This window comes from Ranitomeya imitator, chromosome 1 (genome assembly GCF_032444005.1).
Source record: "Ranitomeya imitator isolate aRanImi1 chromosome 1, aRanImi1.pri, whole genome shotgun sequence".
Taxonomy (NCBI): domain Eukaryota; kingdom Metazoa; phylum Chordata; class Amphibia; order Anura; family Dendrobatidae; genus Ranitomeya; species Ranitomeya imitator.
The window spans coordinates 634276736-634296742 of NC_091282.1; the positions used below are offsets into that span (position 1 = coordinate 634276736).

The 20007-nt window shown below is 42.8% G+C and overlaps 1 protein-coding gene across 2 annotated transcripts in view; it reads left to right on the forward strand.

The window, feature by feature from the left end:
• Positions 1–20007, forward strand: part of HORMAD1 (HORMA domain containing 1) — a 206266-nt gene that overhangs the window by 110955 nt on the left and 75304 nt on the right. Inside the window, exons 1-7 of one of the 2 annotated variants that reach the window (XM_069726974.1) lie at positions 4195–4353; positions 6961–7013; positions 8208–8352; positions 9378–9441; positions 12072–12108; positions 12534–12554; positions 12975–13001. In XM_069726974.1, coding sequence (XP_069583075.1) covers positions 6981–7013; positions 8208–8352; positions 9378–9441; positions 12072–12108; positions 12534–12554; positions 12975–13001 — 327 coding nt within the window. In that variant the 5' untranslated portion in view covers positions 4195–4353; positions 6961–6980. Of the gene's footprint in view, positions 1–4194; positions 4354–6960; positions 7014–8207; positions 8353–9377; positions 9442–12071; positions 12109–12533; positions 12555–12974; positions 13002–20007 lie in introns of those variants that run through there. The other variant, XM_069726982.1, reaches the window with a different exon arrangement.

The window sequence follows — 20007 nt, forward strand, 5'->3', positions numbered from 1 at the left end:
GACAACAACTTTTGGGGTCCAGTTTCTCCTGTTACCCTTGGAAAAATAAAAAATTGAAAAAAAAGAAAAATTATTTTTTATTTTCACGGCTCTGCGTTATAAACTTCTGTGAAGCACTTGGGGGTTCAAAGTGCTCACCACACATCTAGATGAGTTCCTTGGGGGTCTAGTTTCCAAAATGGTGTCACTTGTGGGGGAGTTCAAATGTTTAAGCACACAGGGGTTCTCCAAACACGACATAGTGACAGCTAACGATTGGAGCTAATTTTTCATTCAAAAAGTCAAATGGTGCTCCTTCCCTTCCAAGCCTTGCCGTGTGCCCAAACAGTGGTTTACCCCCACATATGACGTATCTGTGTACTCAGGAAAAATTGCCCAACAAATTTTAGGATCCATTTTATCCTGTTACACATGTGAAAACAAAAAAAATTGATGCTAAAAGAATTTTTTTGTGAAAAAATACTTTTCAATTTTTACGGATCAATTTGTGAAGCACCTGGGGGTTGAAAGTGCTCACTATGCATCTAGATAAGTTCCTTGGGGGGTCTAGTTTCCAAAATGGGGTCACTTGTGGGGGGAGCTCCAATCTTTAGGAACACAGGGGTTCTCCGAACGCGACATGGTGTCCGCTAAAGATTGGAACCAATTTTTCATTGAAAAAGTAAAACGGCGCTCATTCCCTTCCGAGCCCTGTCGTGCGCCCAAACAGTGGTCCCCCCACATATGGGGTATCGGCGTACTCATAACAAATTGTACAATATCTTTTGGGGTCCAGTTTCTCTTTTGACCCTTGGGAAAAGAAAAAAATTGTTGCTAAAACATTTTTGTGACTAAAAAGTTAAATGTTAATTTTTTCCTACCATGTTGCTTCTGCTGCTGTGAAGCACCTGAAGGGTTAATAAACTTCTTGAATGTGGTTTTGAGCACCTTGAGCGGTGCAGTTTTTAGAATGGTGTCACTTTGAGGTATTTTCAGCTATATAGACCCCTCAAAGTGACTTCAAATGTGAGGTGGTCCCTAAAAAAATGGTTTTGTAAAATCCGTTGTAAAAATGAGAAATCGCTGGTCAAATTTTAACCCTTATAACTTCCTAGCAAAAAAAATTTTGTTTCCAAAATTTTGCTGATGTAAAGTAGACATGTGGGAAATGTTATTTATTAACTATTTTGTGTCACATAACTCTCTGGTTTAACAGAATAAAAATTCAAAATTTGAAAATTGCTAAATTTTCAACATTTTCACCAAATTTCCATTTTTTTCACATATAAACGCAAAAATGATCGACCTTAATTTATCACTACCATGAAGCTCAATATGTCACAAAAAAAACTATCTCAGAATCGCTAGCATCCGTTGAAGCGTTCTTGAGTTATTACCTCATAAAGAGACACTGGTCAGAATTGCAAAAAATGGCCAGGTCATTAAGGTCAAAATAGGCTGGGTCATGAAGGGGTTAACAAAGAAAATGAAAAAAAAAAAATACATACAACAAATATCATAGAGGCTAGTGACACCTATAAACCATGTCAGGCAAGATTAGGGTACATTAATAATCATAAGCAAATCCCTCCACAACTATTCAGATAACTGTGTAGGTAGTATAAATAGGCAGACACTTAAACAGGTAAATCAATAAAAGGCCCAGAGATAAATACCAATGCATGAAAGCAATACAAAGTATTAAGGGAGCCAAAATGTACTTAAACGTGTCTAATGTAAATACCACCATCACAGATATACTATCCACAAAGTGAGAACGACGCAAGCAGTGAATAGCCAGGCCTTTCCCCGGGAAGGAAACTAAAACTTCCCGGGGAAAGGCCTGGCTATTCACTGCTTGCGTCGAGAAACACGTGATGGTGTCTCCGCAGCTTCTTTACTTGCATCTGCATATTTCCCATAAGGGATGGGGGCAGTGTTCTGGAATCACTGCGTTGAGAAACACGTGATGGTGTCTCCGCGGTGTTGGATGTTTTGGTCTCCCCGAGGCCAATCATCTGTGCCTTTATAGCCTTTTTACTAGGCACTGCTCCTAATAGCCAGATTCCTACTCCACACTGATGAGGGGCAAAAACCCCGAAACAGCTGTCTGTGGATGGATACCATGCTTGGCATAGGTGGCTTTCCTTCATAGGATGCTGCCCTTCCCGTGGTTGTTCCTTCCCGGGGAAAGGCCTGGCTATTCACTGCTTGCGTCGAGAAACACGTGATGGTGTCTCCGCAGCTTCTTTACATGCATTTTTAATAAATAGTTAACAAAGAAAATGAGACTTGTGCCTGTTTGAAAGACGCACACTGTCAGAAAAAAGTACAAGCGGAGTCCATTTGTGTCACTGCACTTTATGACTGTGTCAGAGGTCATATCTGAAACCTTTTTTGGGGTATTTGGATGGAACAGCCGATGCGAGGGTCAAAATGCAGTGTGAATGGGGCCCATCACAAGAAATCTACCAACTCTTCCTTTTTTTTCCAGTAACTTGCCTGACAGGGACATGAATAAAAATCTTGGGACACCCCACCATAGTCAAATTCGGGACCTCCATCTAACAACCAATCGGGTTGAAATTCTGTCTGAATCACTTTATTTTCAGGGTGATTCAGACCAATCACTGAGGGTAAAGAGTGTTAAATGGCCTTCAGAAAGATGGTTTGGGGCATCTGGCGCTCAATCATTCTGGTGCGTGTCTGAGGTGTGGAGGAGAGTGGTGTAAAAAAGGCTGCATTAAAGGGAACCTGTCACCCCGTTTTTTGAGATTGAGATATAAATACTGTTAAATAGGGCCTGTGCTGTGCGTTACTATGGTGTATGTAGTGTACCCTGATTCCCCATGTATGCCGAGAAATACATTACCAAAGTCGGCGTTTTCGCCTGTCAATCAGGCTGGTCTGGTCAGGTGGGCGTGTTCACAGCGTTCTTTTCTTCCCCAGGTTTCCGTTGGTGGCGTAGTGGTGTGCGCATGTCCAAGGTCCGGATTCCCTGTGCCCACGTGAAGACACAGCGCGCGATCTGCGCTGTCATTCCTTTCATCGGTGCGGGCGGCCATCTTCCTGGGGCCGCGCGTGCGCAGATGTAGTGCTCTGCTGCACGGGGCTTCAGGAAAATGGCCGCGGGATGCCGCGCGTGCGCAGAAGAGATCGCGGCGGCCATTTTCCCAAAGCCGAGTTTGCATCTCGGCTTTGGGAAAATGGCCGCCGCAATCTCTTCTGCGCACGCGCGGCATCCCGCGGCCATTTTCCTGAAGCCCCGTGCAGCAGAGCACTACATCTGCGCACGCGCGGCCCCAGGAAGATGGCCGCCCGCACCGATGAAAGGAATGACAGCGCAGATCGCGCGCTGTGTCTTCACGTGGGCACAGGGAATCCGGACCTTGGACATGCGCACACCACTACGCCACCAACGGAAACCTGGGGAAGAAAAGAACGCTGTGAACACGCCCACCTGACCAGACCAGCCTGATTGACAGGCGAAAACGCCGACTTTGGTAATGTATTTCTCGGCATACATGGGGAATCAGGGTACACTACATACACCATAGTAACGCACAGCACAGGCCCTATTTAACAGTATTTATATCTCAATCTCAAAAAACGGGGTGACAGGTTCCCTTTAAGGTAAAGTGATGTCCCCCATCAGCGTTCTCCTTTTACTATGAAGCGTTATAATTTTTTGTGCGCTTTCCTGAAAAGAAGTCATACCAGTTACTATGCGTGCTGTATATGTGTATAAATTATATCCAGATTTTTTATTATTATTTACAACAAAGCTCTCAGCTGCTTCCAAGACAAGCTACTTCCACTCCAGTCTGTCTTAACGTTTTATCAGCAATACTTAAAGATCAAACCATGTGTAACAGCCAAAAGGAAAAAAAAAAAACAACTATTTCCACTCTGACAGGACGCCATCTTGCGAGCTACACTACAACACAGCCAGCACCACGTGACCTCGCCTCATAGCAGCAGCTGTTTCCCGCCTTGTGAGAACCAGCGTCACGTGACCTGCTCTGTGACGCGGTCTCACCGCGCTACTGTGGCGACCTCTGCTTCACGCCTTGTGAGAAGGAGCAGCGGCGTCACGTGACCTGCTCCACAGCGCGACTTCGGCATCCTGCTTTGTGAGAAGACGCGCAGCGTCACGTGACCTGCTCTGTGGCCTCAGCTTCCCGCCTTGTTAAGGAAGCAGCGTCACGTGACGTCACCCGTCTTTGCTGACAACGTCGCTCCCCTCACACACAGCCTCTTTCTGCCGCCATTTTGAATCCAGTTAAGTAGAGTGTAAACTGCGTCATCGCCGTGCATAGGACCTCCCTGACTGGATTTCTATACTCTAGGAAGAGTCAGCTGCCTGTTTCTGAGGTGGACAGATCATTTTACACTGACTACACTAGAAATAAAAGTGATTTTCAAAGTGTTTTTTTATTTACAAGTAATAATTTACGTTGTTATTACCATAAATACAAGCATGAGGAAAAATAAGGGGTTCCATTGCATCTGCTGAAGGAAGCCCCTCTTGGACCCATTTGAAGGACACAATCGTAGCACTAAAGTGTCGCTGTGCGCACCAGCTGCCATATTGTTTGAAACGCTTGTGAAGGATGTGCATCAATTGCAAAAATTCTAACCAGTTGGTGTTCTCTTACAGCCTTCCCTGCCGGGCGATTTTTCTTTCTTGCACTTTCGTTTTTGATCCCTGTTTTCCCAAGAGCCGTCATTTTTTGTTTTTTTTCCGTCCTTAGAAGTCTCTTTTTTTTCCTGGACGTTGAATGACATTAATTTTACCATATAATGTACTGAGAAATGGTAAGAAAATTCGACTTGTGTAATAGTGAAAAAAGAGCACAAACCCACATTTTTTTTTTACCCGCTCATTGCCTGGAAACGTGATTATCCAGGACTTTATGATTACGCTGATACCTAATTTATACATTTTTATATATATTTTAATAATTAAAACACATTTGTAAAAAATATGTACAATTTTTGTTTTGTGTCACCATTTTCCGAGAGCCATAACTTTTTTATTTTTCTGTTGATGGAGCTTTTTTGTTTTTTTTAATTAAATGTACATTTTTTGTCTCCCTAATAAAAAAAATAAGTCTACAGGTCAAGTAATTGGTTGTACCATGTACCACGCACCACAATTGCAGTAAATTTAATAGTCAAAATAATGATCTCCAAGATGGCGGCGAGCCCTTCGGAAAGGCCACCAGCTGCCATTGTGACACATCAGCCTTGGAAATTATACATACATGCTGCAGAAAATCTGAATGAAATCTGCAATCGGTGCATTTAGCCAAAACACACCTTCCTACAGGAACGTTTTTAATGCGGAGGTTCTGCGGTGATATTGGATATCATTGAGAAGAAACCAGATATTTCACCCCTTGAATCTCACACACATCCATGATCTAAACCCACAGCTCTTTTTATATACGTTGTCATTTTTTTGAAATTTTGTTAAAATCTCGTACACTGTAAAACGCGTTGGCTTTCAAGCAGATGAATACGCTGCATTTTCGTTAGGTGGGAACATTGCCGATTTTCTCAACTTTCTTTTGCAACAACAATATTGAAATGAAGAATTGATTTTTCCCTCACAGAACTTTTCACAACAATTCCTAAAAGGGTGAAAAGAAAAATCGGCCCAGTGGGTCAATTTGGGCTTGATATAAAATTTGGCAGGACAGTAATGAGATTCGTTGTAATTGAGGTCCGTTGTGACGAGTTTCCATCTGCAAATTTGCATGAACAACCTTCATAACACAGTATTTTCAATTTCTATTTGGCAGCGTGAAATGCGTCAGAAAATATTTATTTTTATGACCATGCTCTTTCCAACTTGCCAGGCCCCATCTATGTCCATTGAATGGGTTTTTGGTACCTGGGCAAAGAAAACTATTGGGGATTCCCTGCTTTCTTGGGACTTTGTACCCTCTTCCCAAAGTTTTCTCTCATTTTTCCTGTAGACTTGACATGTATGCATTGCATGTGTATTTTACTATGCTGAATTGTAAAACATGTCCTGTACTTTCATATACAGCCAGGCACATCATAGATTTGTGATGGCTGTGTTTAGATGATGAGTTGCTGAAGGATTTTGCGGAAACCCGATAATATTGCTCTGTTTTTGCCGCATTTTAAAAACATGAGATAAAAAACGCAACGTGTGAAAAAGGCATAACACCCCTTTCTTCATTGCGGTACACAGGAGCCATGGTTGGCAGCAGCATACACCCATGGTTCCTGTGTCCCCCAATAAAGTATCTGAGAAATGCTGTTTTTCTTCACATTTGTGCTGGATTTGCTGACAATTTTTCCTGGTTCATTTTGAATCTTCAATAAAATCTATGATGTAAATCTGGAAGTTTCATAAGTTCCTCCGCTGACTTGTAAGCACAACCTTGACCGGACCGTGATTTACAAACTGGTCACAGTTCTCCCAACCCAAACTCATCATCCTCATCTATGCCTATGAGGCTATCAATTTCAGGTTGGGGGACCAAAAGGTCGGTCTGTACGTGGACTGTGTTTCACCGACGTCTGAATGAGATTTTAATGCTATGTGCACACGTGAATAAAGGGATGCTGAAATTTCTGCACCATTTCTGCATCTATTGGCGAGAAAAACGCAGCTGCAAAAATGTATTTTTGTTATGCGTTTTTGTCCTGCATTTTTTTTATTGACTTGAGTGAGGTCAATGCTGAAAAACGCTGTCAAAAAGGCACAGAGAATTGACATGCTGCAGATTATTTTCTTCATGAAATATGCAAGTCAAAAATACTCAATGTGTGCATGACATGTCAGGTCTCTCATTCATATTGCTGGCATCTGGATTGCTTTAGGTTTTGCTAGCAAATCTGCATAGCAAAAACGCACCAAATCTGCAACGTGTGTACAAGCTCTAATGTAGTATTTGGGTCTGTAAATTGCCAGCAGCTCTAATAATCTGGGTTTCATTTCAGGTTGTGGACAATAATTGGCAATGGCGACTGCTCAGATGCAGCGAAGCTCTGTGGTAAGTCAAATTTTCCTGCCATATGTACTGGTGTCTTCATATCCTTTTGTTTCTGTAACTGTAATCTATCCCATAGCTTATATGGGCTGTCGCATAATTATTTATAACGGGAAATCATAGTTTTAACCCCTTAGTGACGGAGCCAAATTTTTGAAATCTGACCAGTGTTCCTTTACGTGGTAATAACTCTGGAACGCTTCAACAAAGCCCAGTGATTTTGAGATTGTTTTTTCGTGACACATTATACTTTATGATAATGGTAAATTTAGGTTGATAGGTTTTGTGTTTATTTATAAAAAATATCAGAAATTTGAAAAAAATGTTAAAAAATTAGCAATTTTCAAACTTTGAATGATTATCCCTTTAATTCCGATAGTCATACCATAGCAAAACATTAATAAATAACATTTCCCACACGTCTGCTTTACATCAGCACCATTTGCAAAATGTTATTTTATTTTGTTAGCATTTTAGGAGGTTTAAAAATGTAGCAGCAATTTAAATTTTTTTCAAGGAAATTTACAAAATGTATTTTTTTAGGGACCTATCCATGTTTGAAGTGAATTTGGGGGTCCTATATGTAGGGAAACCCCTACAAGTGATACCATTTTAAAAACAGCACCCCATGACATATTGAAAACTGCAGTCAGGTAGTTTGTTAACCCTTCATGTGATTTTCAGGAATTAATGCAAAGTGGCGAGACAGAAATGAAAAAGTGTATTTTTACCACCTAAATGTCACTAACTTCTGAGCAGATTACTACAGCCGTCAGACTCTAAAGCCGCTATTAGGTCATGAATTGCCATGGCAAACATCAGGACCACACAATCATGATCTGAGACCACCAATTGGGATAAAGAGGAAGCCCCCACACTCTATTAACCATTTACAATGATGTAGTCACTACTGACAGCAGCAACTAAGGGGTTAAATAGATTTGGATGGTGCAAAAACTGATCATGGCTGATGCAGCAAGTTGTCAGCTATAATGTACAGCCGACAGCTGCTGGATTGTCACCTGTATGGGGATATAAGTCTCTTATATCTCAGGTCAGTTAAAAGGCGTATTGGCGGTCATTAAGGGGTTAAGGTTGAAGGTAGACAAGTCCATTGAGTTTAATCCATACGCTTTCACATCTACCGCGGTAAAATTATTCTAGCTGCACAAAGTCATCTTCATCTTTTGTCTTCAGAGTACAGTGACTTTACCAAACCGCGTCGCTACAGAGCAGCAGTCCATGGTTCTTGTGAAGAGGTTGCTTGCTGTCTCCGTGTCATGTATCACCTACTTGAGGGGCTTATTCCCTGAATATGCATATGGGACAAGATACCTTGAAGGTAAGATCCCTTAAAATGGGTATAAAGGGTGGATCATTTATATTTATACACCTAAATAAAATGGGAATGGTTGGTGATATCAACTTCCTGTTTGTGGCACATTAGTATATGGGAGGGGGAAAACTTTTCAAGATGGGTGGTGACCATGGCAGCCATTTTGAAGTCGGCCATTTTGGATCCAACTTTATTTTTTTCAATGGGAAGAGGGTCATGTGACACATCAAACTTATTGAGAATTTCACAAGAAAAACAATGGTGTGCTTGGTTTTAACGTAACTTTATTCTTTCATGAGTTATTTACAAGTTTATGACCACTTGTAAAATGTGTTCAAAGTGCTGCCCATTGTGTTGGATTGTCAATGCAACCCTCTTCTCCCACTCTTGACACACTGATAGCAACACCGCAGAAGAAATGCTAGCACAGGCTTCCAGTATCTGTTGTTTCAGATGCTGCACATCTCGTATCTTCACAGCATAGGCAATTGCCTTCAGATTACCCCAAAGATAAAAGTCTAAGGGGGTCAGATCGGGAGACCTTGGTGGCCATTCAACTGGCCCACGATGACCAATCCACTTTCCAGGAAACTGTTCATATAGGAATGCTTGGACCTGACACCCAAGATGGTGCACCACCATTAACTATGTTACTATGAACAATATTGTATCATACAATTATTAGGTTCTGTAGAAGGTCGTAGATCTGGGTATTTATTATGATGGAATATAGGCTGAACTGGATGGACAAATGTCTTTTTTCGGCCTTACTAACTATGTTACTATGTTACTATGTTACTATATTATGGGTGTCAGATCCAAAATGGCCAACTTCAAAATGGCCACCATGGTTACCACCCATCTTGAAAAGTTTTCTCCCTCCCATATACTAATGTGCCACAAACAGGAAGTTGATATCACCAACCATTCCCATTTTATTTAGGTGTATCCATATAAATAGCCCACCCTGTATATAACCCGATTTTGCAGTGTAGAAGTTCTTTGTGATGATTTTTCTTCTGCTCTTCCAGACATATGTGTGAAGATCTTGAGGGAAGATAAAAGCTGCCCTGGCTCCACTCAGCTTGTGAAATGGTGAGATATACAAGAAACAGGATTTCAGAACTTAAAAGCAAAAAAAACATAGTGATTTTCATTTTGTTCAATATTTTCCCCCTAATAGATGTACTAAACACCTAATAAAGTAGATTTTAAAAAATCTTGGAACCCTACATATATAGAATCATTTTGATGATATTTTTAGAGTTAGTCTTTTTAATTGAAAATTGCTCTCCAGAAATCAACATTAAAATAATACCAGTCTCCGTCATGCCTGGAAAAGAAAAGAACATGTTTTTAACATTTCGGGTCAGAATGGGTCTTACTTTCTTAATTAATGCACTGAATATCAAGACTGCCCTTACCTTAACATTTCTCCCCTATTCCCCCGACACCCGGAAAGAAAACACACAAAATTGATTCATAACTTTTATTTGGAGAGTACCATAAAAACATCTATCATCTTAAATCTTCAACAACCCTGTTTACCATCGGAAGTTGTGGGGATATGCCACCGGACTACCGGCACATGTTACCCAACTTACTCTTCCGACAAACACTGCGACTTCATAACTTCTATAACTCACTAAACAAATTCAACCATTTCATCCCTTGAATGAAAAAACCTTGGGAGGGTGGGCGGACAGCTAAATCAATCCTATATTGAAAGCGTCCGGAATCGCCTCAGGCACCACCTCGCACGCTGCCAGCTGACTCCGCTTAAACTGGCACCGGAAGTGACGCACACACAGCCGGAGGGGGGAGGAAACCACTGAATTGTTAACCCTTTCCGTGCATTCCGGAGAACAGGGGCAGGAAAACAATAACAACTTGGCCGGCCCGTCAGGGGGCCTCCGGCATATAAAAGCCGGGCCCCCGCATTTTGTCATCTTTTGCAACTTCGGTTAATGAACAAACCACTCAGACAAGACAAGCCAAAGATGAAATTGACAGAAAGACATTGCTTAATATGCACCTAAAAAATTAATTATGGATAAGTTTCAAGTGCGGCATGCCCTCTTCGCAGCCCTGGTGGAGAAGACCTTCCCGACCCTCACAGGTAAGGCCCCGTCTTGACCCTGACAGACAGGGCCCGCTTCCCAACCCCCACAGGCAAGGCCCCTGTCCCTACCCGCACAGACAAGGCCTCTGTCCCGACCCTCACAGACAAGGCCTCTGTCCTGACCCTCACAGACAAGGCCTCTGTCCTGACCCTCACAGACAAGTGCCTGTTCTGACCCTTACAGACAAGGTCTCCAGCTCAACCCTCACAGACAAGGCCTCTGTCCTGACCCTCACAGACAAGTGCCTGTTCTGACCCTCACAGACAATGTCCCCACCCCGACCCTCACTGACAAGGCCCTCATCCCGACCCTCATAGACAAGACCTCTGTCCTGACCCTCACAGACAAGGTCCCCATCTCAACCCTCACCCGCAAGGCCCCCATCCCGACCTTCACAGACAAGGGCCTTTTCTGACCATCACAGACAAGGTCCTCGTCCCGACGCTCACAGACAAGGCCTCTTTCCCGACCCTCACAGACAAGGCCCTGTTCTGACTCTCTCAGACAAGGTCCCCGTCCCTACCCGCACAGACAAGGCCTCCATCCCGACCCTCACAGACAAGGCCTCTGTCCCGACCCTCACAGGCAAGGCCCCGTTCTGACCTTCACAGATAAGGTCCCCATCCCGAAACTCACAGACAAGGCCTCTCTCCCGGCCCTCACAGACAAGGCCGCTATCCAGACTCTCACAGACAAGGCCCCTGCCCAGTCCCCACACACTAGTGGTGGGCAGTCCAGCTCTTTTTGGTGATCTGGATCACGTGGTTCTTCTCACCAAAAAGGTCTCCTATTAAATAGGTAACACATATTTAAGATGAAATGAATGCAGCTGAAACCCCGCATACCTGCTGCCAGCCATTGAAATCCCTGGGTGGACAAGGTTTTGGCTGCTGAAAACCATCATTTTACCCCCAGTGAGGGTCATTCAGAGACTTTTGGTGGCTACCATCATTTGCAGCAGGGAGTAGGCAGTTTATAAACGACTCATGACTTCCACATGCAAGTCTCCTGACCCAAGCAGACAGGGCCTCTGACCCGTCCTCGGTTGAGAAGGCCTCCGTCCCCAAGGCTCCTATCACAGCCTCAGTGGACAAGGCCCCCAGTCCTTAATTTGGCCCTGACAGACCGTGTACCAGGTGCTAATTGTATAAGGCCCGTGTCCTGGCCCTGACAGACATGGCCCCTGCAGAGAAAGCCCCAGGCCAAAATTGATGTCCTTTAGCTTAATACATTATCATACCTATTGCATAGTCTGCTAAAATGCATCAGATGGGGCTGACAATCTTTGTTTTGTTTTTTTAACGTAGATTGATCCATTGGAAGACCCCAAGCGCATCATATCAGCAAAGGATGCGATAGGGGGCTCTCCTGCATTCAACAAATTCTGCTCTGGCAAACTCAATGTGACCATGTATTAAGCTATGTGTTGCAGATGCACGGCGTTTTCCACCCTGTGCCTATATACTTCTGCAGTGTGAACACTGCCTTGCTTTCTTTGTAATGCTCAATTTTATCCCTAGCAGCTGCTTGAAGCTTATAAGGCCAGACTTGAGTAACAGTAATGCTACACGCATTTTTGTTAAATTTCACCTTTTGTTGCAGGATGCTGGGGTGTTACGATGCCTTACAGAAAAAGTATGTAAGTATTGATATCAGTATAGGAAACAAATCAGAAATATGACGAGCTCTGCCCTCTCCATGGCGATTGGTAGAACACAATCACCTAACAAGGGGCAATCGCACCTGAACCCTGGAGCCAAGGGGCCCATATGAGCAGACTATTACTGGTAAAGATGTGCCATAGTTGGGGCCCTTGCTAGATATTTTGCAACAAGTTGTGCTACTGGATCACAACAGGTGCATACTGTACATTGGTGGGGCACTCTTTACGCATTAGGAAGATGAGTCTTATGGATGTCTTCCCAGGCTTCAGAGTCTAAGCGTTACCGGCCATGCTGGCTGGGCTACTAGAACATACTGTACATGCATGATTTTCTAATGTAGTAATATAGTATAGTAACACAATTTAGTAACATATCATTCTGATCTTATTGCTTTGTACAGCTAAGAATGGTGGTATTGGCAGTAAGTATTGCAACTTGTTTTTGTTTTGCGTGTTTTTTTGCCTCAGAATTGCCATTTTATACTAGAACCAGTAACTTAAGGGTTAAATCAAGAGTGGACAAGCCCAGAATATAATAATATAACATGTAGAGGTGACACTATTTTTTTTGCTTCTGTTATACCTTGGTATTGTGTGGAATAAAGCCAAATTACATTTTTGAAGTAGCCCTAAAAAAATAATAATATTTATAAAAATTGTGTGTATGGAAATACTGTATATATATATATAAGGTACAGATCTGATGTCCGGAGAAGAGGGCATACTACTACTACTACCCACACTTGTTCTGGATTATTGCACCTGTTTATGATTTCTCATGGTTTTCTGAAATGTTTTGCAGTCAGCAGTACTAAAATGTGCGTTTTTATTGCATTTTTCAGCTATATACTAACATTGAAGATCCTCAGGTGGGTATTGTCAGCACTTACCATACAGCTTTGGCTCTGCTTCTCCAATGTGTAAAGAGTTGTGCAGAACAATGGAAAAGATTCATTGAAATGCACTGGATCTCCCTGACTTCACTTAAAGAAGAATCCTCATTAAAATCCCTCTTAATAACTAAATATTTAGAATTGAGAGTCCTCAGTGGTTGATACCTTTTAATGGCTAACTGAAAAGATGGTAACAAATTGCAAGCTTTCGAGACTACACAGGTCTCTTCATCAGGCAAAGACTAAAACAAATTCTGAAGATTATTTTTCTATCCACTGGCTAACACGGTACCAAGATATATTTCTTTCCTGTATCTTAATAACTATGCACTGATGTGTAAGTGCACTACTGATTGCCGTCTTCTCCCGTTTCCAGCGCAGCTCCAGTCTCCTTCTGAACCGCGTGACTGCTATTAGGCTTCTTTCACACTTGCGTCGGTACGCGGCCGTCGCTAAGCGTCAGCGCGACGTACCGACGGACGTTGTGAAAATTCGGCACAACGTGGGCAGCGGATGCAGTTTTTCAACGCATCCGCTGCCCATTGTAAAGTTCTGGGGAGGAGGGGGCGGAGTTCCGGCCGCGCATGCACGGTAGAAAATGGCGGATGCGACGTATGAAAAAACGTTCCCTTGAATGTTTTTTCATGACAAAGGTCCGCAAAACACGACGAATGCAGTGCACGATGGACGTGATGTATGGCCATACGTCACGATCCGTCGGCAATACAAGTCTATGGGAAAAAAACGCATCCTGCGAGCACATTTGCTGGATGCGTTTTTTTTTACTCCAAAATGACGCATTGCGACGGAGGCCAAACAACGCAAGTGTGAAAGTAGCCTTAGTTGGCTCACACAGCACCTACTGTGCAAAGAGGCAGATGCCTCCCTAATGTAAGTCTAGACTCCATAAACTCATAGTTAAGAGGCTAACAATGATGGCCTGTCCTTAGGACAGGTCATAAATGTCTTATCAGTGGGGCACCTCTACCACTCAGCAGTTCCCGGTATCTGCACAACTCCGCCTACTGTGTAGTGGCGGTAGCAGGGTACTGCACATCCACCCTTCAAATCAATACAGAGCAGATGTGCAGTAACCAGTTGTGGTCACCATGCTGTTGACGGAGCTATGCTGAGAAGTTCCAACTGTTGCCAACATCGGGAGCAGCTGATTGGTGGAGGTGCCCCACCGATCAGACATTGGTGACCTATCCTAAGGACAGGCCATCATTGCTAAAGTCTTGGACAGCCCCTTTAAAAAAGCTGCTCCTGGATGATACGCAAACCCCCATGTTTCCAGGTCACATGGGCCAAAAGAGGAATGGAGAAAAAGAATTGTAATGCACTTACACTTCATCACATAGGTAAAAAATAAGCAAAACGTTGTGCCCCCAAAATGGTGCTAATGAGAACGACGGATACAAAAATAAATATTTTTTTTTTGTAGTGGGTTAAGTGGCTCGTCATTCTCCATCAGTGACAGTGGAGAGCTGCACTGTTACAAGGTGTACACACCAACAGCCATAGTATATGATTGGCATTGGCAGGTTTTCCAGCAGTGGGACTTTCACGCTGTCCCCGATCCCTGATGGAGGGAGCACTGAAATAAAGAATTGTCAAAGGCTTTGTATTAGGGTGCAGTAAGACGGCAGAATAACACGGACGACTATCACATCGGACTGATCGGACTGACTCGCGGCTCTCCTGACCCTAGTATGACAGCTGCATAGGAGTACATGAATCTGTCAGACTCGGATCAGGAGAGCTTCTGGCCAGTCCGAGCATTGCGATGTGATAGTCGTCTGTGTTATATGACCGTCTCACCCAGTGTACCCAGGCATGTGCAGGGGCACTGAGCAGGCGGGGAGGACCCACTTGCCGTCGGGGATGCCAGTGCACTATGCGGGTCCGGTGCCAGCTCCTGCGAGTGGGCCCCACCCCGCTTGCCCAGGGCCCAAGTGCTTGCAATATTTACCTCTCCTGTTCCTCCGCAACTGAGGTGTCTTCTGACTCTGATGTTTCAGATCAGAGGGCACAATTACGTCACTACACTGCGCTCTCTGCTCTGAACAGTCACAGTACAGAGAGCCTGAAGACGGCGACGCTGAGGAGTCCGGACCCGCGGCCAGCGAAGAGAGGTGAGTATTTCATTTTTTTTTTTAAATGTTTGGAACAGTATATGGGGCCCATTCTGTATGGAACATTATATTGGGCCCTTTCATATACTGTATGGAGCATTATATGGGTCTCATTATATATGGAGCAATATATGGTGCCGATCATATACTGTATGGAGCATTATATGGAGTCCATTATGTGTGGAGCATTATATATGGGGCCCATCATATACTGTATGGAGCATTACATGAGTCCCATTATGTATGGATAATTATATGGGGCCCATTATGTATGGAGCAATACATGGGGCTCATTATTCTGTATGGAGCATTATGTGGTGTCCATAACACTGTATGGAGCAATATTTGGGGCTCATTATTCTGTATGGAACTTTATGAGGTGCCTATAATACTGTATGAAGCAATATATGGTGTTCCTACTGTATGGAGCTCTGTATGGTGCCCATAATACTGTATGGAACAAAATATGGGGCTCATTATCCTGTATGGAGAAATATGTGGTGTCCATAATACTGTATGAAGCAATATATAGGGCTCATTATTTTGTATGGAGCTCTATGTGATGCCCATAATACTTTATGGAGCAATTTATGGGGCTCACTATTCTGTTTGGAGAATTATGTGGTACCCATAATACTGTATGGAGCAATATATGAGTCTCATTGTTCTGTATGGAGTGCTATGTGGTGCCCATAATACTGTATGGAGGTTTATGTGGTGCCCATAACACTGTATGGAGCAGTATATGGTGCTCATTATTCTGTGTTGAGCACTATATGGTACCCATAATACCGTATGGAGCACTATGGTACTTGTGGTGCCCATAACACTGCATGGAGCAATATATGGGGCTCATTATACTGTATGGAGCTCTATGTTGTGTCCATAATACTGTATGGAGGAATATAATAGGGTGCTCATTTTTCTGTATGGAGCAATATGTGTTGCCCATAATACTGTATAGAGGACTATGTGGTGCCCATAATACTGTATGGAGCAATACATGGGGCTTATTATACTGTATGGAGCTCTATGTGGAGTCCATAATACTGCATGGAATAATATATGGGGCTTATTATTCTGTATTGAGCACTATGTGGTGCCCATAATACTCTATGAAGCAATATATGGTGCTTGTTATTCTACATTGAGCACTATGTGGTGCCCATAATGCTGTAAAAAACTATCTGGTGCCCATAATACTGTATGGAGGACTGTGCTGCCCATAATACTGTATGAAGCAATATATGGGGCTCATTATTCTGTATGGAGCAAAATGTGGTGCCCATAATACTGTATGGAGCAATATATGGGGCTCATTATAGTGTATGGAGCACTGTGTGGTGCCCATAATACTATATGGAGAAATATATGGGGCTTATTGTCCTGTATGGAGCAATATGTGGGGTCCATAATACTGTATGAAGCAATATGTAGAGCTCATTATTTTGAATGGAGCTCTATTTTGTGCCCATGATACCGTATGGAGCATTGTATTGGGCTCATTATACTGTACGGAGCACTATGTTGTGCCCATAACACTGTATGGAGGACTATATGGTGCCCATAATATTGTATGGAGCATTATAAGGGGCTCATTATTCTGTATGGAGTAATATGTGGTGTCCATAATACTGTATCAAGCAATATATAGAGCTCATTATTTTGAATGGAGCTCTATTTTGTGTCCATAATACTGTATGAAGCAATATATAGAGCTCATTATTTTGATTGGAGCTCTATTTTGTGCCCATAATACTGTATGGAGCAATATGTGGGGCTCATTATAGTGTATGGAGCACTGTGTGGTGCCCATAATACTGTATGGAGAAATATATGGGGCTTATAGTTCTGTATGGAGCACTATGTGGTGCTCATAAAACTGTATGGAGAACTATGTGGTACCCATAATACTGTACGGAGCAATATATGAGTCTCATTATTCTGTATGGAGTGCTATGTGGTGCCCATAATACTGTATGGAGGTTTATGTGGTGCCCATAACACTGTATGGAGCAGTATATGGTGCTCATTATTCTGTGTTGAGCACTATATGGTACCCATAATACCGTATGGAGCACTATGGTACTTGTGGTGCCCATAACACTGTATGGAGCAATATATGGGGCTCATTATACTGTATGGAGCTCTATGTTGTGTCCATAATACTGTATGGAGGAATATAATAGCATGCTCATTTTTCTGTATGGAGCAATATGTGTTGCCCATAATACTGTATAGAGGACTATGTGGTGCCCATAATACTGTATGGAGCATTGTATTGGACCCATTATACTGTATGGAGCACTATGTGGTGCCCATAATATTTGTATGGAGCAATATATGGGGCTAATTATTCTGTATGGGGCAATATGTGGTGTTCATAATACTGTATGAAGCAATACAGGTCCTTCTCAAAAAATTAGCATATAGTGTTAAATTTCATTATTTACCATAATGTAATGATTACAATTAAACTTTCATATATTATAGATTCATTATCCACCAACTGAAATTTGTCAGGTCTTTTATTGTTTTAATACTGATGATTTTGGCATACAACTCCTGATAACCCAAAAAACCTGTCTCAATAAATTAGCATATTTCACCCATCCAATCAAATAAAAGTGTTTTTTAATAACAAACAAAAAAACCATCAAATAATAATGTTCAGTTATGCACTCAATACTTGGTCGGGAATCCTTTGGCAGAAATGACTGCTTCAATGCGGCGTGGCATGGAGGCAATCAGCCTGTGACACTGCTGAGATGTTATGGAGGCCCAGGATGCTTCAATTGCGGCCTTAAGCTCATCCAGAGTGTTGGGTCTTGCGTCTCTCAACTTTCTCTTCACAATATCCCACAGATTCTCTATGGGGTTCAGGTCAGGAGAGTTGGCAGGCCAATTGAGCACAGTAATACCATGGTCAGTAAACCATTTACCAGTGGTTTTGGCACTGTGAGCAGGTGCCAGGTCGTGCTGAAAAATGAAATCTTCATCTCCATAAAGCATTTCAGCCGATGGAAGCATGAAGTGCTCCAAAATCTCCTGATAGCTAGCTGCATTGACCCTGCCCTTGATGAAACACAGTGGACCAACACCAGCAGCTGACATGGCACCCCACACCATCACTGACTGTGGGTACTTGACACTGGACTTCAGGCATTTTGGCATTTCCTTCTCCCCAGTCTTCCTCCAGACTCTGGCACCTTGATTTCCGAATGACATGCAAAATTTGCTTTCATCAGAAAAAAGTACTTGGGACCACTTAGCAACAGTCCAGTGCTGCTTCTCTGGAGCCCAGGTCAGGCGCCTCTGCCGCTGTTTATGGTTCAAAAGTGTCTTTACCTGGGGAATGCGGCACCTGTAGCCCATTTCCTGCACACGCCTGTGCAGGGTGGCTCTGGATGTTTCCACACCAGACTCAGTCCACTGCTTCCTCAGGTTCCCCAAGGTCTGGAATCGGTCCTTCTCCACAATCTTCCTCAGGGTCCGGTCTCCTCTTCTCGTTGTACAGCGTTTTCTGCCACATTGTTTCCTTCCAACAGACTTACCATTGAGGTGCCTTGATACAGCACTCTGGGAACAGCCTATTTGTTGAGAAATTTCTTTCTGGGTCTTACCCTCTTGCTTGAGGGTGTCAATGATGGCCTTCTTGACATCTGTCAGGTCGCTAGTCTTACCCATGATGGGGGTTTTGAGTAATGAACCAGGCAGGGAGTTTATAAAAGCCTCAGGTATCTTTTGCATGTGTTTAGAGTTAATTAGTTGATTCAGAAGATTAGGGTAATAGGTCGTTTAGAGAACCTTTTCTTGATATGCTAATTTATTGAGACAGGTTTTTTGGGTTATCAGGAGTTGTATGCCAAAATCATCAGTATTAAAACAATAAAAGACCTGACAAATTTCAGTTGGTGGATAATGAATCTATAATATATGAAAGTTTAATTGTAATCATTACATTATGGTAAATAATGAAATTTAACACTATATGCTAATTTTTTGAGAAGGACCTGTATATAGAGCTCATTATTTTGAATGGAGCTCTATTTTGTGCCAATAATACTGCATGAAGCAATATATGGGGCTCATTATTCTGTATGGAGCACTATGTGGTACCCATAATATTGTATGGAGCAATATATGGGGCTCATTATTCTGTATGGAGCACTATGTGGTGCCCATAATACTGTATGGAGTAATATATGGGACTCATTATAGTGTATGGAGCACTGTGTGGTGCCCATAATAATGTATGGAGAAATATATGGGGCTTATTGTTCTGTGTGGAGCACTATGTGGTGCTCATAAAACTGTATGGAGCACTATATGGGGCTCATTATTCTGTATGGAACACTCTGTGGTGCCCATAATACTGTATGGAGCACTATGTGGTACCCATAATACTGTATGGAGCAATATATGAATCTCATTATTCTGTATGGAGCACTATGTGGTGCCCATAATGCTGTATGGAACAGTATATGGCGCTCATTATTCTGTGTGGAGCACTATGTGATGTCCATTATGTGTGGAGCATTATATATGGGGCCCATCATATACTGTATGGAGCATTACATGAGTCCCATTATGTATGGAGCATTATATGGGGCTCGTTTTTCTGTATGGAGGACTATGTGGTACCCATAATACTGTATGGAGCAATGTATGTTGCTCATTATTCTGTATGGAGCACTACGTGGTGCCCATAATACTGTATGGAGGACTATGTGGTGCCCATAATACTGTATGGAGCAATGTATGGGGCTCATTATTCTGTAAGGAGCACTATGTGGTGCCCATAATACTGTATGCAGCACTATGTGGTGCCCATAATACTGTATGGA